Genomic DNA, 23,626 nt, shown 5'->3' with positions numbered 1-23,626 from the left:
CCGGATGCTGCTCCGTCCCCTGCTCAGCCACTCACCCCCCTGGCTTTCTGCCACAGCTCCCACAGGGCCGGCTCCTCTCGCCGCCTGGCCCGGAACAGGGACAGAGCCTCCGGCTGGGGGTGGGGCCCCGCGCAGGGATCGGGCCCCACACAGGCACGCCAGGGAGCTGGGCCTGCCCCATGCCTGCTGCCGAGGGACAGGCCTGGAGCCCGGCCCTTAGCTGCCTGGACGTCGAGCGGGCTGGCGTCGAGCGGGGGGCCCAGGCTGGCCTGGCCCTCCAGACAGACACAGACACGCAGGCAGAGCGTGGGGAATGCGGGTGTATTTGCCATGGAAGCCCTGTATGGAAACGGGCACCTGGGCCCCACCCCCAGCACAGCGCCCCCTTATGGCTGCCAATAGACTTTGGCTTGCTAAGGGTGGGAGGAGCCACCGGGCTTAGGCTCCGCCCACCAGCCGGTAGGATTTGCCCCTCCTGGGCGCAGCTGCCCCGGGCCCGTGAGTCAGCACCTGAGGGGCCCAGAGCCATGCAATGCCCAGCTGATCCCAGTGCAGGGTGCGTGGACACCCGCAGGGCACAGAGAGGGCAGGCGAGGGGGCGGAGGAACGCCAGCGAATCCACTGCTCTGAACAGCGCGCTCCTGCCTTGAGGAAGGTCCCAGGCCCGCCCCAGCAGGACGCGGCTGCAGTGGGCCCCTGGGCCCCGCCCAACGGCTTGGTGCTGGTCCCAGGGGTGGCCGAGTCCGGGGGACCGGGCGGCCGGACAGGCTGAGCAGAGCCTGGGTCGGGCAGCGGGCGTAAGGCCTCTGTGGTGAGTCAGTCCCTGCCGGGCTGGAGTCCCCGGCCCCTCCACGGATGCTAAAACGAGGTCTCGTTGAGCTGGGCTTTGGGCGCTGCCAGCGGGACGATGGGCAGGGCCTCGCTGACCACCGAGGGGGAGGAGGAGCCGGACCCCGGCAGGGCGGGGGGCAGGGTCCTGATGGAAGGGGTGGGGCTGGCTCCGGGGAGCCTGCGGGCCGGCATGCCGGGGGCACGGAGCAGGACCTTGCCCTTTGCTCCAAGGCGCCCCCCATCGGGCTCCCCAGCCGGGCCAGGCCGCCTGCCTTCGAGCCCGGAGGAGCGGGCCAGTTCCTGGCAGCGCTCGACGAAGCTGCCCCCGCCACGCAGCTCGTGGGGGGCCCGGGGGTCGCCATCCGGTCCCTCCACTGGCCGCCGGGGGCAGGGCTCCGGCACGGGGCCGTCGCCGCGGTTCAGGGAGCTCTGGCTGGCCGTCAGCGCCGGGAAGGGGCCCTCGCGGGGTCTGGGCAGCAGCAGGCTTCCGCGGGCAGAGCTCAGCAGGACCCCAGGGCTGGCAGCCCCCTTGGCGGGCCTGTCTCGGGCACCGTCGCTCCCCTGGGACTGGAGGCTGTCGGGAGAGGAGAGGGGCCGGGCGTTAGCCAGCCAGGCGGGCAGAGCTCCCACAGAACCAAACGACTCCCTCTGCAGCCCCACGTGGGCCCCGGGGGGCCAGCACCGGCCCGGCGCCGACTCGAGTGCCCGGCTGCGAGCACCAACGCGTGGGGTCAGCTCTGTCGGCAGGAGCCCAGCCCGCCCCCCGGGGCAGCCGCCCCCCGTACCTGGTGCTGGAGGCCTGGGGCGTGCCGGGGTGAGCGAAGGAGCAGGCTGGGCTCATGTCCGGGGTGCGCGTCAGGGCCAGGTCGCACTGCTCCAGCTGCTGCAGCAGCTCCTCCTCCGTCAGGCCCCCCACCTCTGAAAGAGAGGGCAGAGCACGGGTCAGGCCGGTCACCCACCTGGGGGGCAGAGCGTCCCAGGGTAGCACCCCACACTGCCAGGCCAGGGCCAGGGAGCCCCCTGCAGCACGGGGGCCACGGGACGGGGTCGGTCCCTGGGTTCCCATGGGGGATGGAAGGGGTCGGTCCCTGGGTTCCCATGGTGACGGGAGGGGGTCGGTCCCTGGATTCCCATGGTGACGGGAGGGGGTCGGTCCCTGGGTTCCCATGGTGACGGGAGGGGGTCGGTCCCTGGTTCCCATGGTGACGGGAGGGACCAGCAGAGTCAGGCCCCGAGCTTCCCTGGCAACAGGTACCTGGCGGCTTGCCCAGCATCTCCATGGCGGTGGTCAGGTCCCACATCTGGAGGCTGCCGTTGGCATGGCCCGTGAAGAGATAGCGGCGCGGCCGGGAGCCGATGCGGCTGGAGCCTTCGCACTCGTGCACCGTGAAGGAGGTGATGGCCGTGTTGTCCACGGAGCGCACCTCGCAGATCCTGGGGCAGGTGGCAGAGCAGGAGCTGGGGGCCAGGACGCCTGGGTTCTATCCCCCCGGCTCAGCCACAGGCCCTCCGGTGCCCGTCTCCCCCTTTGTACAGCCGGGAGAACAGTGAGGTCCTGTCACCCGCATCCCTCGGGGCCCCTGCACCACGGAGCCTCCCCCACCAGATGCAGCGCCAGCCACAGGGGGCACCCGTGAGTTGTGTGAGCCCACCCCACCACCGGCCGGGCTGTGTGGCCCCTTGACCCAGGCTCGGGGCCCCCCAGGCACCTCTTGCCGGTGGAGGAGAGACGCACGAAGACCTGGCTGGCGTCCGGAACCACTTTCTGGATGAAAACCTGCTGGTCGTCGCGCTCTCCAAAGGGCCCTGCCAAGAGTTGCCAGTCAGTGCCCCTGGCCTCCGCTCTGGGGGCTGGGACACGCCCGCCCCTCCTGCCCCCCAGTGCCACCACCCCGTTCCCGAGCACCATCACCGTGACCGCTGCCCCCCAGCGTCATCGCCTGCCCCCCAGTGCCACCGCCCCGTTCCCGAGCACCGTCACCGTGCCCCCTGCCCCCCAGCGCCAGTCTGCCCCCCAGCGCCACCGCCCCGTTCCTGAGCACTGTCACCACCCCTCCTGCCCCCCAGTGCCACCACCCCGTTCCCGAGCACCGTCACCATGCCCCCTGTGCCATTGTCTGCCCCCCAGCACCACCATCCCGTTCCCGAGCACCGTCACCACACCCCCTGCCCCCCATTGCCACTATCGCCCAGCACCGTCACTCCAACGCCCTCCCGCCCCCCAGCGCCGTCACTCACCGATGTCGGTGCCGGCGCTGCAACCTGCGTGCCCGTCGAGGTCCTCCAGGGACAGGATCTTGAAGGAGGCCAGCGGGGTGGACCCTGGCTGCGTGGAGATCATGCCGCGGAAGCGCGTCACCGTCCAGGTGCGGACGTGGTTGTTATCGGCACAGACTGGAGGTCAGGGGGATGGATTCATTTCACCAACGGCTCCCTGCACCCCACTGCCTAAGGGGCTCCCTGCCCCGAACAGGGCAACAGCTGGAACTAGGTCCAGTGCCCCTCACTCACGACCCACAGCCCCCACCTACCCCAGCCCAGGGTCTCCCTCCCCCTAGCCCAGCCGGTGCCCCTCACTCCCGACCCGCAGCACCTACCCGAGATGAGGTGCTTCTCGGACAGCATGATCCTGGTGACGGGGCTGCGGTGGACGGTGAAAGTCTGGAAGAGCTGGGGCCCTGAGCCCACCGTCTCTGGGTGCTGCACGATCACCCGCACCGTCCCCGAGCTGGTGCCATAGGCGATCTCGATCCAGTTCCCGCTGTCGCCTGTGGGGCCCCAGGTCAGCCAGGGAGAGCTCGCCCCCCCCTCCCCGTCAGGGCCCTGCCCCCAGCCACAGTTCAGTGGGGGGCCATGGGGAGGGGCCTTGGGACATCCAATGCACTATAGGAACCACAGCTGGGGGGGCTGGGAGCCCGGACTCCTGGGTTCTCCCCGGCTCTGGGAGGGGAGTGGGGGCTGGTGGTTAGAGCAGGAGGGGCTGGGAGCCAGGACTCCTGGGTTCCGTTACTGACTCCGTGGATGAACCCTGGATTCTGTGGCTGAGCGGAGTGGCTGGGTGGCGGAGCAGATCCTGGGGCAGGGTGAGGATGGGGCAGGCCCCTTACTTGTCTTGGGGGTGAGGTAGACGCTGAGGGCGGTGACAGCATCCTCCGAGGGGTCGCGGTACAGCTCCGTCACCAGCAGGTCGTTGTCCTTCATGCGCAGAGGGAACTTCTGTACATCTGGGGACGGGGACGGGAGGGGGCATCAGCGCAGCCCCAGCGCCTGCAGGCCCCTGGCCACCGCCCCCCCCTTGTCAGCCTGGCGGGGCCAGGGCTATTCCCATTCTGCCCACAGGGCCCGCCCCCGGGCCTGGTGCCCCGCCCCTCCCGGAGACGCATGCGGGCGCCCTCCATGGCACAAGGCGGCAACAGGGCTTGGCGAGGCCAGCGTGGGGGGGGTCAGAATGAGGCTCCTCCCCCGCACCCATCACCACGCAGCCTAGTGGTTAGTTCCCTGGGCTGGGACGCAGGAGACCAGGGGATCAGTTACCACCCGCTGCCCCTGCGTCTGCCTGATACCCAGGCCCCCACGCGGCCCCTCTGCAGCTGGCAGAGCCGGGCCCTGGGGCTGGTGGGCAAGCAGCTGCCCCCGCCCCCGCCCCCCCAGGCTGCCCCCCAGGCTGCGCCCGCCCCACCCCACTCACCCACGTAGTAGATGGAGCCGTTGTGGCAGCCAAGCAGCAGGAAGGTCCCGGCCGCGTCGTAGCTGCTGATGGGAACCACGTCCTGGATCTGCCCGGGGCCGAGAAGGGACCTGCTCAGGGCGGGGCCCGGCCCAGCTACGTCGCCCCGCGGCCCATCCCGCTCGCCCCACGTCCCCCGCTCAGCTCCCTGTCCGCGGCTCCCCCCCCAGCCGTGACTCCCACGTCCCCCCCACAGCTCCCCCCCCAGCCATGCCCCCCACAACCTCCCCGCTCACCCCACGTCCCCCCACAGCTCCCCACCCAGCCGTGCCCCCCACGTCCCCCCCACAGCTCCCCACCCAGCCATGCCCCCCACAACCTCCCCGCTCACCCCACGTCCCCCCACAGCTCCCCACCCAGCCGTGCCCCCCACGTCCCCCCCACAGCTCCCCACCCAGCCGTGCCCCCCACAACCGCCCCGCTCACCCCACGTCCCCCCACAGCTCCCCACCCAGCCGTGCCCCCCACGTCCCCCCCACAGCTCCCCACCCAGCCGTGCCCCCCACAACCTCCCCGCTCACCCCACGTCCCCCCCACAGCTCCCCACCCAGCCGTGACCCCCACAACCGCCCCGCTCACCCCACGTCCCCCCCACAGCTCCCCGCCTCAAACACCCACGTCTGCGGCTCCCCACCCAGCCGCCCCCTCACCTGCCAGTGCTTGGTGACAGCGTTCCAGACGCCGATCTTGCCTGTGTGGCTGGTGGCAATGAGTTGGCTGCCCACGAAGAAAAGCGCTTCGACCGGGACGCCCAGATGGAATACGCCTGGCCGGGGAGAGGAGCCGTGAGGGGGCCGGGCCTGAGGGAAACCGCCCCAGGGACCCCTCGCCAAGCTCCCCCCAGCCCCCGCCCAGCCCCCCTTGCCAAGCTCCTCCCCCCGCCCCACCCCTGCCCCCTCACCAATTTCGCTGCCATTGCCGTCGGCTGGCAGGGCCCAGAGAATGATCTCGCTGCAGGACGCCACGGCCACCATCTTGTCCTGCTCGCCCAGCGACCCGCCCAGCACCTTGGCATTCAGGGCCACCCGCTCGATCACCCAGTCCAGCCGCGGGCTGCAGAACCCCTGCTGCCAGCCCGACGTCTCCTTCATCCTGGGACCAGAGCAGGCATCAGGCTGGGGCTCCCCCAGGCAGGCAGGGCTGGGCCCAGCTGTGCGGAGGGGGTGGGGATGGGGATGGGGATAGGGGACTGCCCCCGGCAGGCAGGGCTGGGCCCAGCAGTGCGGAGGGGATGGGGGTGAGGATGGGGGACTGCCCCCGGCAGGCAGGGCTGGGCCCAGCAGTGCGGAGGGGATGGGGGTGGGGATGGGGGGGCTGCCCCCGGCAGGCAGGGCTGGGCCCAGCAGTGTGGGGGGGTGGGAGGATGGGAGGTCTCCCCCTTGGCAGGCAGGGCTGGGGTGGGGGCTCGGGAGTCTGTTCTCAGAGGGACCCATGGTCAGGGAGGCAGGAGACGTGGGCCGTTACCTGTAGCAAACGAGGAACTGGGCGTATGCCACGGCGATCCAGTTGTGGTGCCCACAGACGATTCGGACCATGCCGGGGTCACTGGCCGGCCCTGGGGCGGGAGGGCAGAGCCCAGCACAAATGAGGAACTTAGTATGGCTCAGACATACACAGCAGATCAGTGACACAACCAGGAGAGAACCCAGGAGTCTGGGCTCCCAGCTCCCCCGCTCTACCCGCCAGACCCCACTCCCCTCCCAAAGCCGGGGAGAGAGCCCAGGAGTCCTGGCTCCCAGCCCCCCCTGCTCTAACCCACCAGCCCCCCCTCCCCCCTCCCAGAGCCGGCAGCTGGAGAATGACGAGCTCCCCCCGCCCCGAGGGCCCCGCGTACCTGCCCCGAGGCCCCGCTCCTCCAGCAGGCGGCCCAGCAGCCCAGCCTGGCCCAGCGTGGGGGGCAGGGTGTTACTGCGGCGAACTGGGGCCCTCTCGGCGGCGCTGTGCAGCCGGGCGGCCACCTGGGGCCCTGCCACGCTGTGCCGGTTACGCCGCTTGGCGGGGAACACTGCAAGGGAGGGGGCGATGGGACCATCTGGGGGGTGGGGCCCGTGAGAGCCGAGCCACCCCCCCGCCCAATCAGTCTCCACCCACACCCAGCCCCCCCACCCAGTCTGTCTCCGCCCACACCCAGCCCCTCCCCTGCCCAGCCCGGCTCCACCCACACCCAGCCCCCCCACCCAATCTGTCTCCACCCACACCCAGCCCCGCCCCTGCCCAGCCCGGCTCCACCCACACCCAGCCCCTCCCCCGCCCAATCAGTCTCCACCCACACCCAGCCCCCCCACCCAGTCTGTCTCCGCCCACACTCATCCCCTCACCTCCCCCGCCCAATCAGTCTCCGCCCACACCCAGCCAGGCGCCCCCCACCCCCCCCCCGGGCCCAGACTTTCTCTGCTCCCGCCCCGCCAGGGTAGCCAGCCCCCCCACCGCCCCCGTCACTCGGCCTGGGGCGCAGCACCCACCTGGCGGGGGCAAGTAGCCGTTGAAGAGGACGCTCCCGCAGGCCGAGCGCTCCAGCTCCTCACGCAGCTGCAGGCGACGCACTGGGCAGGAGAGGGTGGGGTGAGCTGCAGAACCCCCCTGGACACGAGCCTCCCCCCCGCCCTTGAGCAGGGAGCCCCTCCCCCCCCGCACTCCGTGATCCCCCCCCCCAATGCCGTACCCAGGGGGGTGATCCCTTCCCCCCCACGCCATGATCCCCTCTCCCCCCCGTGCCGTACCCAGCGGGGTGATCCCTTCCCGCCGTGCCCAGTGGGGTCATCCCCCCTCTTCGATCCCCCCTCCCCGTGCTGTACCCAGCAGGGTCATCCCCCCCCACGCCGCGATCCCCCCCGTGCCGTACCCAGCGGGGTGATCCCCCCCCCACGCCGCGATCCCCCCCAATGCCGTACCTAGCGGGGTGATCCCCCCCCCCACGCCGTGATCCCCCCCCGTGCCGTACCCAGCGGGGGATCCCTTCCCCCCCCCCCCGATGCCGTGATCCCCCCCGTGCCATACCCAGCGGGGTGATCCCATAGAACTCAGCTTCATGCAGCAGCAGGGAGATGTTGACGCCCCTGGAAAGACAGAGCGACAGGGCTAGGACTGGACAATGGCCGGGATCAGAGCAGCACAAGGCAATGCCAGATCTGCGTGGGCTCCGGTCGCGCCCCCCGGATGTGTGGGAGCCCCCCACTGCCCCAGGGACACAGGCCACGCCCCACCGCGCCAGGCACAGCACAGACTCATAACGTTGCCTGCGGCCCTGACGGGCTGGGCAGACCCCCCTTCCCCATTTCCCGGGCCACCGCTGAGGAGCGGGAGCCAGGAACGCCCCAGTGCTCTTGGAGATCCCTGGCACAGGGGGTCAGACGCATTTCCCGCCCCCGCAGCGCCCTGCCTTACCTGGGGTCGAGCTCCTTGGTTCGCAGGAAGTTGAGAATGGGCGCAAAGACGGTGGGGTCTCGGTCAATGAAGATCTGCGGGGCAGAGAGCGGGTCAGGGCAGACAGCCCTCCTGTCAGGAGCAGCACACGCAGCGCCCCACAAGCCGGACTCTGCCCGTCTCGGCCCTGGGCCTGGGCCTGGGAGCCCAGCGGGGCCCAGGCTTGCCTGAAGCAGTGCTACATGGGCAGGCCTCAGGGCAGGGGGTCAGCAGGGGGTGCTCTCCCCTGGTGGGAGAGCTTGCGCTGATCTGACACGCGTGTGCTTCTGTAACACGGCTCCTGCGACCCGCAGCCCGGCTCGCCACGCTGCAGCCACGGGGGTAACTCACCGCTCCCGTTTCATCCTTCAGGGTGGAGATCCGGCCACTCAGGAGGCTGGAATTTAAACAGAGACAGAGGTGACTGCTGCTATCCACAGCACAGCAGCACCTCTGGGCCCCACTCTGCATCGGCCCCCGTGGGCTGGGCGCCACGCAGGCCCCAACTGAGCAGAAAGGCAATTACAGAACCCCGGTGACTTACTCAATAACCGCAGGGCTGTGACGCTGCGTCGCCAGCTCCGCTTTGGCCACAGAACACAAGAGCGGCCAGGCCGGGTCAGACCAAAGGTCCATCCAGCCCAGTGTCCTGTCTGCTGACAGTGGCCAATGCCAGGTGCCCCAGAGGGAATGAACAGAACAGGGAATCATCAAGTGATCCATCCCGTCGCCCATTCCCAGCAAACAGAGGCCAGGGACACCATCCCTACCCAGCCTGGCTAATAGCCGTTGATGGACCTGTCTTCATTCTTTTTTGAACCCAGTTATACTTTTGGCCTTCACAACATCCCCTGGCAATGAGTTCCACAGGTTGACTGTGCGTTGTGTGAAGAAAAACCTCTTTTTGTTTTAAACCTGCTGCCTGCTAATTTCATTGTGTCTGGTTCTTGTGTTATGAGAAGGAGTAAATAACACTTGTTTACTTTCTCCGCACCAGTCATGATTTTATAGCCCTCTATCATATCCCGCCTTAGCCGTCTCTTCTCCACGCTGAACAGTCCAGTCTGATTAATCTCTTCTCATATGGAAGCCGTTCCAAACCCCTCATCGTTTTTGTTGCCCTTCTCTGCACTTTTCCAATTGCAATAGGTATGTGTTGAGACGGGCACCCAGCTCCGCCCACAGCGTCGAGATGGGGGTGCACCGTGGATTTATAGAGAGGCAATAGGATAGTTTCAGATTTAGTCCCTCTCCCTTTCCAAAGAGCTTTTCTTCCTGCTGCTGTGCACCGAGCGGGTGTTTTCGGACTCCCAGATCTCTCGAGGGGGAACAGCTAATCCAGACCCCAGGGTCGAGTGTGCAGGGAGCTGGTGCTGCGGTTTTGCTGCCCCCCCACCCACCCCCGGACCCTTCACTTGTATCGGTTCAGAGCAGACTGATCCCTGGGGACCAGCCTGGGCAGGACCTGGCGAGGGGCCCCCCTGCAGGAACCCTGCACCACGCTAGCCCTGCGGTGCCAGGGGTGGGGCACAGGACCCACCAGCCGAGTTCCCATGAGTCCTGCCCAGCCCTGCCGACCAGCCAGGTGCCAGATCGCGGCTGCCTGGCCCTGCAGGGCCGTTCACACCTGCGGCCGCTGGCAGCGCTGCCATGAACCCGGCCCCAGCTGGGCGGAGGGTAATTGGGCAGGTGCTTCGTACCAAACCCGGAGCGAGAGAAGCCCAGGGCTGCGATGGGCCGGCTGTGCCCAGGGCTGGCTGCCCCCAAGCCGCCGAGCCCCCCGCCTGCCCAGGCTAGGGCCTTTCGCTCCCACGCACGGTGACCAGCCGCCGGGCCGGGCTTCTCTGCCCATCACCTTGAAAAGAACGAATCCGAGATCCAGGTCAGGGTCTGCCGGGACGTGCTGAACCTGCAACGGCAGAGGGCGGGGTGAGCGAGCAGCCGGGACGACACGGAGCCCGGCAGGGACCCAGCTCAGCAGGGCCTGGTGCCCAGAGCGTGAGGGGGTCGGGGCAGGGCCTGGCAGGCGGGGGGAGTTAAGGGGGTGTCGGTGGGGGCAGGGCCTGGCAGGCGGGGGGAGCTAAGGGAGTGTCGGGGGGGCCGGGAGGTCCCGGGGGGGGGGTCCCGGGGGGCGGGGCAGGATTCCGGGGGGAGGGGCCGGGAGGTCCCGGGGGGGGTCCGGGGGGCGGGGCAGGATTCCGGGGGGAGGGGCCGGGAGGTCCCGGGGGGGGGTCCGGGGGGCGGGGCAGGATTCCGGGGGGAGGGGCCGGGAGGTCCCGGGGGGGGGGGTTCCCGGGGGGCGGGGCAGGATTCCGGGGGGAGGGGCCGGGAGGTCCCGGGGGGGGTCCGGGGGGCGGGGCAGGATTCCGGGGGGAGGGGCCGGGAGGTCCCGGGGGGGGTCCGGGGGGCGGGGCAGGATTCCGGGGGGAGGGGCCGGGAGGTCCCGGGGGGGGGTCCCGGGGGGCGGGGCAGGATTCCGGGGGGAGGGGCCGGGAGGTCCCGGGGGGGGGTCCGGGGGGCGGGGCAGGATTCCGGGGGGAGGGGCCGGGAGGTCCCGGGGGGGGGGGGTTCCCGGGGGGCGGGGCAGGATTCCGGGGGGAGGGGCCGGGAGGTCCCGGGGGGGTCCCGGCCCCTCCCCCCGCTCGCCTTTTGCCCCCCACGTTGAGCTGGATCAGCTCCGCGCCCGGCCGCGCGCTCCCGCCTGGCGCCGCCATGTCCGGCCCCGCGCGGGCCCGCGCCCCGCTTCCGCCACCGCCCCGCCGGGGACACGCCCACCCCGCGCGCCGATTGGATCCCGCTTCCCCCGGGGCCCGCCCACCCCAAGCGGCGATTGGATCCCGCTTCCCCCGGGGCCCGCCCACCCCAAGCGGCGATTGGCTCCCTCCTGGCCCGGGGCCCGCCCAACCCGCGCGCCGATTGGATCCCGCTTCCCCCGGGGCCCGCCCACACCAAGCGGGCTCCGCCCCGTCCCACCTCTTAAAGGGACAGGCCCCGGAGAGGGGGAACTGGGCCCCCCGCCCCGCCCTCTTGACCCTTGTCCCGCTCCTGCCCCCCCCATCTCCCTGACCCGGCGCTGACCCCTCACGTGGGTCACAGCCCGCAGGCGGGGGGGCCCGTCCGTGACGTTCCGGCTCCGCCAGGCGAGTCCCCTTCCCCCCCCCCGGGTCCCCTCCCCCCCGTGCCCCGGCGAGTCCTGCCCCCCCCGTGTCCCCTCCCCCCCCCCCGTGCCCCGGCGAGTCCTGCCCCCCCCCCCGGGTCCCCTCCCCCCCCCCCGTGCCCCGGCGAGTCCTGCCCCCCCCCCCGTGTCCCCTCCCCCCCCCCGGGTCCCGGCGAGTCCTGCCCCCCCCCCGGGTCCCCTCCCCCCCCGTGCCCCGGCGAGTCCTGCCCCCCCCCGGGTCCCCTCCCCCCCCGTGCCCCGGCGAGTCCTGCCCCCCCCCGGGTCCCCTCCCCCCCCGTGCCCCGGCGAGTCCTGCCCCCCCCCGTGTTCCCTCCCCCCCCCGTGCCCCGGCGAGTCCTGCCCCCCCGTACAGAGGCACAGGGCGTCGAGTCCAGCCCCTGTCCCGACACAGCCCAGCTCGGCTCCGGGGGCGGGGTCGTGCGCCCGGCTCATCTCTTGCCAAACCCGTCTCCACGCCCCAGAGACTTACAGCCGGGACAAAATAAACTCGACCCCACCCCGCGTGCGCTGTCACGGGCAGATTTTCTTTATACAGGAGGAGAAACATCATCAGAGCAATGACACTATTGTACAGGCTCCCGGGACCGCAGGCGAAAGCCGGGGCTGCGGCCAGCCGGGGGGACCGAAGGGGGAACCGGCTCCGGTGCAGGGAAGTGGCTTTGTCTTGATTCGCTCCCATGTCACTAGACGGAGGCGAGGGGTGGGGGCTGGGGGGTAACACAAGGCCGGGGGCGGTTTGCACGGTGGCTGGGGAGTGGGTGGGAAATGCTCCTGACCGGCAGCACAGGGCACGGAGAACTGGGCCCTGGATCCCAGTGCCCCCGGCTCTGCGCTGCCTGAAGAACCAGCCCCCGAGACGGCGGCAGGCGCCAGCCGAGAGAGGAAACGCTGGTTCCACACCCGTCTGGTGGCCAGCGCCCCTTGGGTCGACGCCCGCTGGAGTCCGGCCCAATCCATGTCTATTTCTCTTGGAAGACGCCGGGTTTGGCCCCTGCCCAGGCTCCGTTCCACAGGCCGGGAACCCGGTGAGGAGGCTTTGGCTACAGCCGGGGCAATTCCCAACGGAGCGTCTGGTCAGCGTCCGTCTGGGCTCCCGCCCCAGCACAGCCACCTGCAGGGGCCGCTCCTTGGAGCCATTCCCGGCGCTTTGCCCTCCAGGGCCCCGAATCCCGAAGCAATCGGCCCATGGGCCTGACCCCCTGACCAGTCACTCCCAGGGCCCCAGCCCGGCTCTGCACTGCTGCCAGGGACTGCGGCCAGGCAGGGGCTGCTTTGGCCAAGAACCCGCTGCCCCCTGCCCCAGAGCCTCGCCCCTGCCCGTTTATTGCATAAAGATGTGCCCCTTGTGTGACGTGGGAGGAGCCCCTCACCCTCCGGCTCTTCCCACTGGGCCCGTGCCCAGCGGGCCGGAGGTTGGGGGCCAGGCCGCTCACAGCACTATGGCTTGTTAATGGGACTGGGGAGGGAGAAGTCGGCACCGGAGCCCAGCCCACAGCAGCCAGGACCCCATAACTCTCGCCTGGGCCAAGGCAAGGGCTGGTCCCGAGCTTGCGGGGTTTGAAGGGGCAGGGGCTGGGGGGCTGCTGCCTACCCCAGGGACAGGATCTCCTGTGGCCTGAAGGCACCGGGGGAGGGCTCCTGGAGGGGGGGGACATGTGGAGAGGGGCCAGGGACGGCTCCTCCATGGGGGCTGGGCGAGCCTGGCACGGGCATAGGCACAAACCTGACACATGCAGGGTGGGCTTGGGGGCAGATGGCTGAACAGGCCCTGTGGGGTACAGAGGCCCTGGGCCCAGCAGCTCCACCCTTGGCTGTGCAAACGCTCCAGCCGCCAGCCCCTGCCCATGGCAGCAGTGAGCGCAGCGGGTCCTGGTTGGACAGCAGGGCCAGCTCCCAGACCTCGGGCCCCTGGCTCCGCAGGAGAAGTGGGGGATCCGGCCAAGCGCTGCCGATGCCGTTCTGACCCACACAGCAGAGGTGAGAAGAGCAGGCCCAGGATGCATGGACATGTGTGCACGAGTGCTGGCGTGCAAAGGGATGCACGAGTGGGAGGTGGAACCAGGGGCTTGCTGGGGGCGAGTCTCAGATACCCTTCGGCGGCGTCAGGGCCAGGGCTCTGCGGGCGGCAGGAGAGCCTGCTCCCCCAGGGCACGAGATGCCAAGTGCGGGGCTGCAGCGAGACAGACCAGGCCAGGGAGGCAGGATGCCCTCTCCAAACGCCTGCCCCATCCAGAGTCGCGGGCGCTGCCACGGAGAGGGAGGTGAGGTGGTGGCAGAAGGGAGAGCTGCCTGCCAGCAACGGGCCAGAGCACGCTGGTCCCGGCCCAGGCTGGGCCAGCCAGGAACGACCCAACCTCGAACTCCGTTCCCTTCCCCGCGATCCCTGGCTGGCCCAGCCTGGGCCGGGGGCCTGGGGGCCTAGGCTGGGCCTTAAGGGGCCAGCACACCATTATATGGACCCGAAGACCATCCCCAGCCCTGCCCCCTTCCCTCCCCCACTCACAAGGTGTGGGCCAAATCCTGAGCCGGTGTAAACAGGCACCCTGCCCCCGCAGCCCGGGGAGGGACCAGAACTGCCTGCCTCTCTCTGGGCCCCGCCCCACGCAGGGAGAGGGGGAGGCTCCTGTATGCCCCCCAGGGGATGAAATGAAGTGGGCCAGGCCCTTCCCCACTGTGCAGAGTCTCTGAGTCCGGTGGATTTCCCCTCCCAGCCCCACACGGTGCCGGGTTTGCATATATCATCCCGTGGTGAGGAGCCGGGCCAGCTGGCGGCTCCCGCTGACACGGGCTGGGCTCCTCCGGGCACCGAATGCAAACAGCGTGTGTTTCGGGGCTCTCCTCTCCCCGGGCGCAGATTCCTGCAGCGGGCGTGCGGGGGCACCCATGTCCAGGGGCTGTCCGGGACGGGCGCAGACGGAGGGGCTGGCTCGGTGCGTGGCGCGGAGGGAGGCTGCAGATGGTGGGGCGGCGTGGCTCTGCTCTCAGCCCCGGCACTCTGCCCCGCCCGCCTCACTTCTTCCTGCCGGAGGTGCTGGCCCGCCGGTCGCTCTCCCGCCGCGGGTTGCCCTCGTCGGTGGAGGAAGTGGTGAGCAGCGCCTGGCTCCAGCGGGCGATCTCGGCGTGCTCCTCGGCGGAGGCAGCCAGCGCCTGGAGCCAGTTCTTCATCTCCTCCTGTGGGACAGAGACGCCAGAGCCGCGTGAACCCCCAGCTGCTGCCACCCCCCGCGCAGTCTCTGGGGGGGCAGAGACTCGGGCTGTCTGAACCCACCCTGGCCCCGGCCCCCCAATACACCGGCCGGCTGGGGCTGGGCACGCCCGGCTGGCCCCCCAGCGTGGGAAAGCGGCACAGCTCGACTTGCTGGAGCGGCTCAGGACCAGCCTTCCTGCCCCGTCTCCCGGCCGGGAACGCTCGAGGCGTCCCGGCCACAGGGCTCAGCTCCCCGGCCGAGTGGAACTTCACCCAGTCAGGGCCCAGAGAACCGGCACTGCCCGTCCTCCGACCCACAGCACCCTGCCACGAGAGGCACCCGCCTGGGCACACCCTGCCCTGACTCCTGGCCGCGGCTGTGCCCGTTGGCCGGGCCCGTTGGCCGGGCTGGGCTCTGGGCCCTAAGTGCGAGGGGAAGGGGTTCGAATGCTCCCGGGTCCTGGAAACGGGACTCAGGAGCCGCGGAAGATGTGAGCGTTGGCAGGGTCGGGTTCCCCTTGTGCCGTCTGACCCCCCAGCCCCTCTCAGCGAAGCTCCCGGCCGGCCCCAAGGAGTGAGACCCTGGCCGTGTCCTACCTCGTCCTTGGCCTGCAGCAGGAACTCGTTCCCGTCACCGGTCCTGGGGGAAGCAGGCGGCGTGTTAGTGTTGTGGGATGGGGGGGGGGGGGACGTGTGAGGGGGGACACGTACAAGGGAGAATGTGCGAGTGGGGGACGTGCAAGAGGGTGATGTATGAGGGGGGAACATGCAAGGGGGTGATGTGTGATGGGGAAACGTGCCACTGGGGCCTTTCCTGGAGCCCAGCTCTGGACTTCCCCGCACGCAGCCCCTGGGCTTCCACATGGCGTCCTGCTCAGCCGGGGCCCGGCCCTGGGACGACTGGGGGCATCCTCTACCAGGCAGCCCCCCCTGCAGCCCTGCTCCAGCCCCACAACCCCAACTCACCCCCCAGCACAGAGCCCCTGAGCCCCAGGGCAGCACCCGCCCAGACACTCGCTGCCCCCCCAGGGCCTGGTGTCTCTGACCTGGGGGAGGGAGGGGGGCGGGTGCCCGGTGTCTCTGACCTGGGGGGGGCAGGGAGGGACCGGTGTCTCTGGGGGTGGGCGGGGAGGGGCTGGTGTCCCTGACCTGGAGGAGGGAGGGGGCAGGTGCCTGATGTCTCGGGGGGGCAGGTGCCCGGTGTCTTTGGGTGCGGGGGGTCTCTGACCTGGGGGGGGGCGGCTGGACTCACTTGAGCTTGAAGACGTTCTTCTTCTTCTTGTAGTCACTGGCCACCTGGCTGGTGGCCTGGTGCAGGGGGACCAGCGGCTCCCCACCGTGGGTGCTGCCGGACGCCTGCCCCTTGGCATCCTTATAGAAGCCCAGGTCCCCTTTGCTCAGGACACAGTACAGGTTTACCCAGGACCTACCAAAACAGAGCGACCCCAATGGAACAGGGCAGACTGGGATCCCCCGGCCCATCCAGCCATGCAGGGCAGGCCTGGGGTCATGGCCCCGCAGTACCCCCGGAGGAGACCCCTGCAGGGGAGCCCGGCTCAGCTGGCCAGGCCAGGATCCCGCCATCCACGTTAGGAGTGTAATGTCAGATCTCACTGACGGGTGACAGGGCCAGAACGAGTGAATCACCCCACCGACTGACCTGAGCCGGGAAATGCAGGCGCGCTGCTCGAGCCGGGAGTCATGTGCTCAGGGCTTGTGACGGGGGCAAACCCGGCGCGTCTATTGCTGGGGCTTGGAGTCAAAGATCAAACCCGGAGTATGAACATGTAGGACACTGGAGGGAACTGGTGTTAGTGTCTCTAGGGCTCTGTGGAGGTTGTGGTGACCTGGAGCTGAACCGTCAATGGGTAAAGGACCTGGGCTAATTGCCGGGATGGTTGGGAGCCGATCGTTTCCCCAGGCCAAGAGGCTGCTGGAAACGTGCAAACACCCTGGGCCACGATCCTGCTTCATCTCAGCTCTGCTCTGGGTTTCAAGAGGGGGAAACCCGGAGCCACAAGGATTGAGATCCCCAGTCACTGACTGGGGCCACCCTGAGCACGGACATTGGACTGTAACCTCTGGACTGTTTCTAAACACTTTGGGCAGCTACAAACTCGCCAGCTCTGCTCTGGGTCTGGACCTCAAGAACTGAACTCAAGTCTGTCCATATATTGATCTTCCATCCAACTCTCTCTCTCTTTTCTTTTCTAATGAAGTTTAGTTTAGTTAATAAGAATTGGCTGCAACGTGGATTTTGGGTCAGATCTCAGTTATCATTTGACCTGGGTCTGGGGCTTGGCCCTTTGGGATCGGGAGAACCTCATTTCTGTTACCAGGGCCGCCGGGAAGGGGGGGGGCAAGTGGGGCAAAAACTGAGTCCCAGCCCTGTGCCCACCCCGCTGTGGGGGGGCCACTCAGTGCTGGCCAGGGGAGGGGACCGGCTCCTCTCCCCCTATCTTCCCCCACAGCCCTGGCCCGCTGGGCCCCCGCTCGCGGCCCCGGCCCCTCACCTGTTGGAGGCTTTCTTGTTGGGCCCCTCCAGTTCGTGCTTGCGTAAGAGGAAGCCCTCCAGCTGGACGGTGTAGGTGGGGGGCGGAGGGGGCGGGGCGCTGCTCTGGGCCGGCGCCGAGCGGGACCTGCGGCTCTCCCCCGGGGGCTGGCTGGGGTCCCTGGGCCGCGGCCTCCTCCTGGGCTTGGGCCTGTCGCGGGCCCGGGGCCGGTCCGGGCGCGGCGTCCTCTCGGGCAGCAGGTCGATGCCGTTGGGCAGGCGGGCGGGGGAGTCGCGGGGCTGGGGGGGCAAAGAGCACGTCAGGCCCGTGGACGGGCAGAGCCCCCGCTCCCCCCGCCCCGCAGGAGACAGGCTCTGGCCCTGATCCCGGGGCCCAGGAGAGGCCAAGTCCCCTTCACGTTCCTCTGGGGCAGCTCTAGCTTATGTCCTGGCCCCACGGCGCTGAGGACCCCTGGGCCAGGGCGCTGGCCGCTCTCCCGAGACCCCTGCTTCCTTCTGCAACCGGCCGCGGGGGCTTTCCCCTGCAACGGGCAGGAGCAGGCCCGAAGGGGTTAACCCAGCTCTGCAGCCACCGGGCCAGATCCCCAGCTGGCGTAAATGGGCCATCGCTCCTCCACCTCATCCCACCGGACACCGCGGGAGACACTTACCGGGGCCGGCACCTGCGCGGCCGACTCCTTCTCCTGCAGCTGCTCCACAATCTCCGCCAGCGTGGTCTTGCTGCCAGCGAAGAGAGAGAGGGTGAGACACGCAGCCTTGGAGGGGGCCATGACCGAGCCGGGACGGGGGGAGAGCGCTCAGTATCCCCCCGCACAGATTTCCGGGTGCTGCTGGGGGACGTCTGGGATCTGACACAGGAAAACTCAACGGGGGGGTTTCGTTTGGGTGAAAAGAAAATCAGCTGGAGCTGGTGGGAACGTGGTGGGGAAGCCGTTTTCTACCCATGTCTGGCAGCCAGGGGCCAAGCAGCCTCGGGCGCGGCCGATCTCCCCCTCGGCCCAGGGCCCTGCCGGTCAAAGGCCCCCTAGGGTGTGGGAGCAGCTGGGGGGGGCTTGGTCCGCGCTGCCTGGGGGGCCGTGCAGACAGGTGTCCCACGCTGGGTGTGAGACTCCCCCTCCTCGCACATCCCTGCACTGCGCTCATCTCCCTCCTCCTGCTACAGATTGAAACTGCAAAAGAACAGGAGTACTTGTGGCAACTTAGAGACTAACAAATTTATTAGAGCATAAGCTTTCGTGGACTACAGCCCACTTCTTCTATATGCATCCGATGAAGTGGGCTGTAGCCCACGAAAGCTTATGCTCTAATAAATTTGTTAGTCTCTAAGGTGCCACAAGTACTCCTGTTCTTTTTGCGGATACAGACTAACACGGCTGCTACTCTGAAGATTGAAACTGGTTTCACTCCGGCGCCGAAAGAGGTGCTGGGGTTTGGAGGTTTGGGTGCAGACGGGGCGAGCTGGGGGAGCCGGAGTTTGATCCCTGCCCGCCGGACACAGAGAAGCGGCAGGAGGAGTTTGCTGATTGGCAGCTGTCCCTCGGGTGGACGAGGCAGCCCGCCAGCCCGACACAGATCACACCACTGGGCAGAAAAGGCGGGAGCCCTCGTGGTCTTCTCAGGTCCCAGGGCGCCAGGCCTGGCTCAGCCAGACCCCACTCCCAGGCAGGAGAAGCAGGCATAAGGCAGGACTAGGGGGCAATGGCCTCGATTAGCCAAGGGACGCTGGCAAATCCTGGGCCACGTTTCCCATCTGAGGAGAAGTTACGAGAACAGCCCAGGGGGCCGCAAGGCAGTAGAACAAAGCCCAAGATCAAAATGTGAGACCAAATTGGCTATTGCCAGGAATGTGGACTCAACCCTTTATCCCTGGTCTGTTCACGTCGGATGAATTCAATTCCAGGCAATTGAATTCCTTTATTTTTACATCCATTTGCTGCATCGTTTGGTGGATTTGATGAATTATTTACGTCACTCATTGACTTGTTTCGGACTGGCATGATTTCAGTTTGCTGTGAACGCAGCGCGCGCAAGCCCCCAGTCCGTGTTTGCAGCGTCACTACGGCAAGGCGAGATGCCAAAGAGACGCAGGATTGTAGTGAGAAACCAGTTTGCTTTTGGGTTCGGTTTCTCTAAAGCCAGGTTCTGTTTGAATCTCTCCGGTTCTAACCTGGGCTTAACACGGCCTCGGGGATCCCCAGCCATCCAGGTCTTCGTTCCCACCCGCGAAGAAAGAAACGGCCCCGGTTCGCGCTCTCTGTGCCCCAGGACACCGACGGGTTTCACGGGCACATTTCAAAACACACTGTGCAGCGCTGGCTGGACTGAACCCCTGGACTGCGGGGTGTCGCCCCGGCCCAGGTAAGCAGAGCTAACACCCCCCAGGATGCCGGGGCCCCAGAGACGCCAGTGGAGGCCTCCCGGGTGTGGAGCGTGGCACTCACCCGCCCCCTTTGGGCTCGTGCCGGGGCGTCTCCTGCTCGCTGGACTCCTGCCGCTCCAGGCGCCGCTCGTGCCGCTCCCGGCGCCTATCCGCCTGCTCGTGCCGGGGCGTCTCCTGCTCGCTGGACCCCTGTCGCTCCAGGCGCCGCTCGTGCCGCTCCCGGCGCCTATCCGCCAGCTCGTGCCGGGGCGTCTCCTGCTCGCTGGACCCCTGCTGCTCCAGGCGCCGCTCGTGCCGCTCCCGGCGCTTCTCCGCCTGCTCGTGGCGCAGCGTCTCCTGCTCGCTGGGCTCCGGACGCTGCTCCCGTGGCTGCTCCGGCTGCGTCTCAGCACGGCTGACCTGGGCCGGCTCCGCCAGCACCGTGCCTGCCACGGGCACTTGCAGGTGCTGGCTCGGCTTGGCCTCCAGCCTCTCCTCGGCCGCCGCCTTCGCCTCCCTCAGCCTCTCGGCGCCGACAGCCAGGCCCTCCTGCACGCGGTCGAGCCGGGGCTGCAGCCGCTCCGGCTTCATCTCCTGCCGCACGTAGGCCACCCTGAGCTCCAGCGCCTCCGCGGGCTCCCCCGGGCCCCCGCTGGGGAGGGCCGGAGCCTGGGGCCGGCCCCGCAGCAGGTCCTGCCGCTCCAGCTTTGCCTCGGCCTGGCGCAGCAGCGAGGGGCCCTTGAGGCCCGGCTCGCTGGGCTCCCCCAAGAATTTGCGTCCCAGGAGTGGTGTGGCCGGCTGCTTGCTCTGCTCGGCCTTCAGCTTCTCTAGCTGCAGGGAAAACGGGTTCTGGTTAAAGTGCAGGGCTGGGAGCCAGGACTCCTGGGTTCTCTCCCCGGCTCTGGGAGGGGAGTGGGGGCTGGTGGGTTAGAGCAGGGGAGGGCTGGGAGCCAGGACTCCTGGGTTCTCTCCCTGGCTCTGGGAGGGGAGTGGGGGCTGGTGGGTTAGAGCAGGGGAGGGCTGGGAGCCAGGACTCCTGGGTTCTCTCTCCGGCTCTGGGAGGGGAGTGGGGTCAGTGGTTAGAGCAGGGGGCTGGGAGCCAGGACTCCTGGATTCTCTCCCCGGCTCTGGGAGGGGAGTGGGGGCTAGTGGTTAGAGCAGGGGGCTGGGAGCCAGGACTCCTGGGTTCTATCTCCAGCCAGCGAGATGGTAAAATTCTCTGCCCCATATGGGGTGGATTGGGGCGTGGCTGGGGGCGGATTGGAGAGTGGCCAGGGACCCCTATGCTATGGCTGTTCCCTGCCCCCCAGGGCCCATGGGGGTGGATCGGGGGCATGGCCAGGCCCCATGGGGTGGATCGGGGGCGTGGCCGTGGTGGATCCAGGGCCCATGGGGGCGGATCGGGAGCATGGCCAGGGGCGTGGCTGTGGTGGATCAGGGGCGTGGCCAGGCCCCATGGGGCGGATCAGGGGCGTGGCCGTGGCGGATCGGGAGCGTGGCCAGGCCCCATGGGCGGATCGGGGGCGTGGCCAGGGGGCGGATCGGGAGTGTGGCCAGGCCCCATGGGGCGGGGCAGGGGCCTGGCCGGGCCGTGGCGGATCCAGGGCCAACGGGGGCGGATGGGCTCCCCCCATACCGTGGTGAGGCGCCGCAGGGAGCTGAATCTCTCCTCCCAGGTGGAGGCCGCCTTGCGAAAGGCCTCGTGGCGCCGGATCAGCTGCTCCACCTCGTCCACGCTGCTGCCGAGCTGTCGGCTCTTCAGCAGGGGCTCCTGGGCCGTGAGCCAGGCATCGGCCACCACGGCCTCCTGCGCGAACTGGTGCACTTCCAGCACTGGGGAGAGCAGGGGGGTGAGCACGTGGCCCCTCCCGCTCTCCCCTCGGGGGGTCAGTCCGGGGGCTCCACACATCCACACACCAGCACCACCAGGGGGTGCCAGTCTCCACGTGCCGTCCACGGAGGGGCCACTGAACACCAGAGGGCTGGCACGACTCGCCCAGGGCACACGGCAACTAAGCCGGGGAGAGAACCCAGGAGTCCTGGCTCTCAGCCCCCCCTGCTCTAACCCACCAGCCCCCACTCCCCTCCCAGAGCCGGGGAGAGAACCCAGGAGTCCTGGCTCCCAGCCCCCCTGCTCTAACCACTAGTCCCCACTCCCTCCCAGAGCCGGGGAGAGAACCCAGGAGTCCTGGCTCCTAGCCCCCCCTGCTCTAACCACCAACTCCCCCTCCTCTCCCAGTCTCCGGCTGTAAGCAGGCGCCCCCAGGTTCGTTACAGGGTCGGTTCCCAGCCTGGGGGGCGGGTGCCTTGGACTCACTTTGCTGCAGCCACTCCCAGTGCTTGTCCCACTTGTCAGTCAGCTCCTTCTTCTTGGTCATCAGCCTCTCCATGTGGCCCTTGATCTGTAGAGAGACACGTGTGTCTGCCAGGGGCCTGTGCACCCCACACCCCGGCCCCCGGTGGTGCCAGCCCCAAGCGGCAGCAATGGCGAATCTCCCCGTCTCCCAGCCCTTGTCCCCCCGCCCCAGCGCCCGCCCCCTGTCCCCCCTATCCCATCCCCCAGGTCCTACGCCCTGTCCCCCTGCCCCAGCCCCCAAGCTCTGTCCCCCTGCCCTGTCCCCCTGCCCCCTTCCCTTCCCCCAGGCCCCTCGCCCTGTACCCCCACCCCAGCCCCAGCGCCGGCCTTACCTCCTCGGCCACGGGGCTTCTGTTGAGCACTAGGGTCTTGCCCAGCTCCACGCAGGCCGCGATGCTCTGGCTTCGGGCTTCGATCTCGCTCTTCAGACCCTGGTGATAGTTCATCAGCACCTCCACCGAGGACACGTCCCTGGGGGGAGATGGGGCAGGCCTGGCTATGGGGGAGGAGCGGGGCTGGGCGGAGGGGCCCCCAGAGCAGCCATGTGGGCTCCAGGGCCACGACCCTGCCCTCGGATCCACGCCAGGGGACCCCCAGCCAGCCCTGTCCCCAGCGGGTCCCCAGGCCTGGACAAACCACCTCTCTTCCTCAGGCACCCAGAGGGGAGAGTCCGGAGCTCGGGTTCTCTGCCCCCTTCCTGCCCCCAGGAGCTCTGCCACGGCGTCTGGGGTGGGTCCTGCACAGGGCGGCCACTCATCAAACGGGCTGGGGCATGGGGAGGTGAGGAGCCCGCGCTGGTGACAGTGAGAGGGTTGGCTGGCTGCTGCAGGGCAGAGGGATGGAAGGAGGGATGGATGGATGGATGGAGGGATGCTGCAGGACAGAGGGATGGAGCGAGGGATGGATGGAGGGAGGGATGCTGCAGGACAGGGGGATGGATGGAGCGAGGGATGGATGGATGGAGGGATGCTGCAGGACAGAGGGAGGGATGGATGGAGCGAGGGATGGAGGGACACTGCAGGACAGAGGGATGGATGGAGCGAGGGATGGATGGATGGAGGGATGCTGCAGGACAGAGGGAGGGAGGGATGGAGGGATGCTGCAGGACAGAGGGATGGATGGAGTGAGGGATGGATGGACGGAGGGATGGAGCGAGGGAGGGATGGACGGGGCGATGCAGCAGGGCAGAGGGATGGAAGGAGGGATGGATGGATGGATGGAGGGATGCTGCCGGACAGAGGGATGGATGGAGCGAGGGATGGATGGACGGAGGGATGGAGCGAGGGAGGGATGGACGTAGCGATGCAGCAGGGCAGAGGGATGGAAGGAGGGATGGATGGATGGAGGGATGCTGCCGGACAGAGGGATGGATGGAGCGAGGGATGGATGGACGGAGGGATGGAGCGAGGGAGGGATGGACGGAGCGATGCAGCAGGGCAGAGGGATGGAAGGAGGGATGGATGGATGGATGGAGGGATGCTGCCGGACAGAGGGATGGATGGAGCGAGGGATGGATGGACGGAGGGATGGAGCGAGGGAGGGATGGACGGAGCGATGCAGCAGGGCAGAGGGATGGAAGGAGGGATGAATGGATGGATGGAGGGATGCTGCCGGACAGAGGGATGGATGGAGCGAGGGATGGATGGACGGAGGGATGGAGCGAGGGAGGGATGGACGGAGCGATGCTGCAGAAGGCCAAGGCCTGGGCTGCGCTGAGCCGTCTGAGGCTCCCAAGGCCAAGCCCCGCTGGCCCCGGTACCTGGGCTTCTCGCCAGTACCAATCTGGCAGCTGACGCCGTCCATCCAGGAGATGAGGTCGCGCACCATGCTGGTGAAGCGCATCTTGTCCGTGGTGGTGGTGATCTGCAGCCGGCACGCCTCGCACGAGCCCAGCAGCTCCTTCCACGCCCGCAGCACATCCTGCTCCTTGGTGGCGATGGCATCGGCGTTCTCCCCGGCGTACACTGTGCGCAGCTGGGCCGCCCCCTCCTGCAGCTGCCGCACCTGCTAGGGAATGGGGGCTGAGCGGAGCGGCCCTGGGGCGGGGCCCTGGGCACAAGGATCACTGCACCTG

The 23,626-nt window shown here is 68.8% G+C and overlaps 2 protein-coding genes across 4 annotated transcripts in view; both read right to left on the bottom strand.

The window, feature by feature from the left end:
- Positions 1-306: 306 nt before the first annotated feature.
- SHKBP1 (SH3KBP1 binding protein 1) lies at positions 307-10,702 on the bottom strand. Its single transcript, XM_054009926.1, has 18 exons — positions 10,607-10,702; positions 9,816-9,869; positions 8,312-8,357; positions 7,943-8,016; positions 7,556-7,614; positions 7,021-7,101; positions 6,393-6,563; positions 6,023-6,113; positions 5,460-5,650; positions 5,209-5,324; positions 4,520-4,607; positions 3,939-4,055; positions 3,429-3,599; positions 3,070-3,225; positions 2,541-2,637; positions 2,087-2,265; positions 1,617-1,749; positions 307-1,405 (listed from the first exon to the last, which is right to left on the bottom strand). The coding sequence occupies exons 1-18, from the start codon at positions 10,672-10,674 to the stop codon at positions 859-861; spliced, it is 2,439 nt and encodes an 812-aa protein (XP_053865901.1). The 5' UTR covers positions 10,675-10,702; the 3' UTR covers positions 307-858.
- A 941-nt stretch (positions 10,703-11,643) lies between these two features.
- Positions 11,644-23,626, bottom strand: part of SPTBN4 (spectrin beta, non-erythrocytic 4) — an 80,450-nt gene continuing 68,467 nt past the window's right edge. For all 3 annotated transcript variants that reach the window (XM_054009803.1, XM_054009805.1, XM_054009806.1), the window contains 10 exons: positions 23,312-23,556; positions 21,885-22,023; positions 21,514-21,598; positions 20,833-21,029; positions 19,279-20,027; positions 17,488-17,557; positions 16,839-17,116; positions 15,578-15,751; positions 14,923-14,965; positions 11,644-14,309 (listed from right to left, as the gene is read on the bottom strand). In XM_054009803.1, coding sequence (XP_053865778.1) covers positions 14,148-14,309; positions 14,923-14,965; positions 15,578-15,751; positions 16,839-17,116; positions 17,488-17,557; positions 19,279-20,027; positions 20,833-21,029; positions 21,514-21,598; positions 21,885-22,023; positions 23,312-23,556 — 2,142 coding nt within the window. In that variant the 3' untranslated portion in view covers positions 11,644-14,147. The remainder of the gene's footprint in view (positions 14,310-14,922; positions 14,966-15,577; positions 15,752-16,838; positions 17,117-17,487; positions 17,558-19,278; positions 20,028-20,832; positions 21,030-21,513; positions 21,599-21,884; positions 22,024-23,311; positions 23,557-23,626) is intronic.

This window comes from Malaclemys terrapin, chromosome 20 (genome assembly GCF_027887155.1).
Source record: "Malaclemys terrapin pileata isolate rMalTer1 chromosome 20, rMalTer1.hap1, whole genome shotgun sequence".
NCBI classification, from domain to species: domain Eukaryota; kingdom Metazoa; phylum Chordata; order Testudines; family Emydidae; genus Malaclemys; species Malaclemys terrapin.
This window is presented reverse-complemented; position numbering and strand designations above follow the sequence as displayed.

Bases quoted from the DNA above. Each gene is read 5' to 3' on its own strand.
- SHKBP1 (XM_054009926.1), bottom strand. From the start codon at position 10,674: ATGGCGGCGCCAGGCGGGAGCGCGCGGCCGGGCGCGGAGCTGATCCAG. The intron at 5,651-6,022 runs GTAACGGCCCAC...CTCTGGTCCCAG, and splicing joins CAGTTCCTCGTTTGCTACAG to GATGAAGGAGACGTCGGGCT. The intron at 3,600-3,938 runs GTAAGGGGCCTG...GGGGCCCCACAG, and splicing joins CTACCTCACCCCCAAGACAA to GCGACAGCGGGAACTGGATC.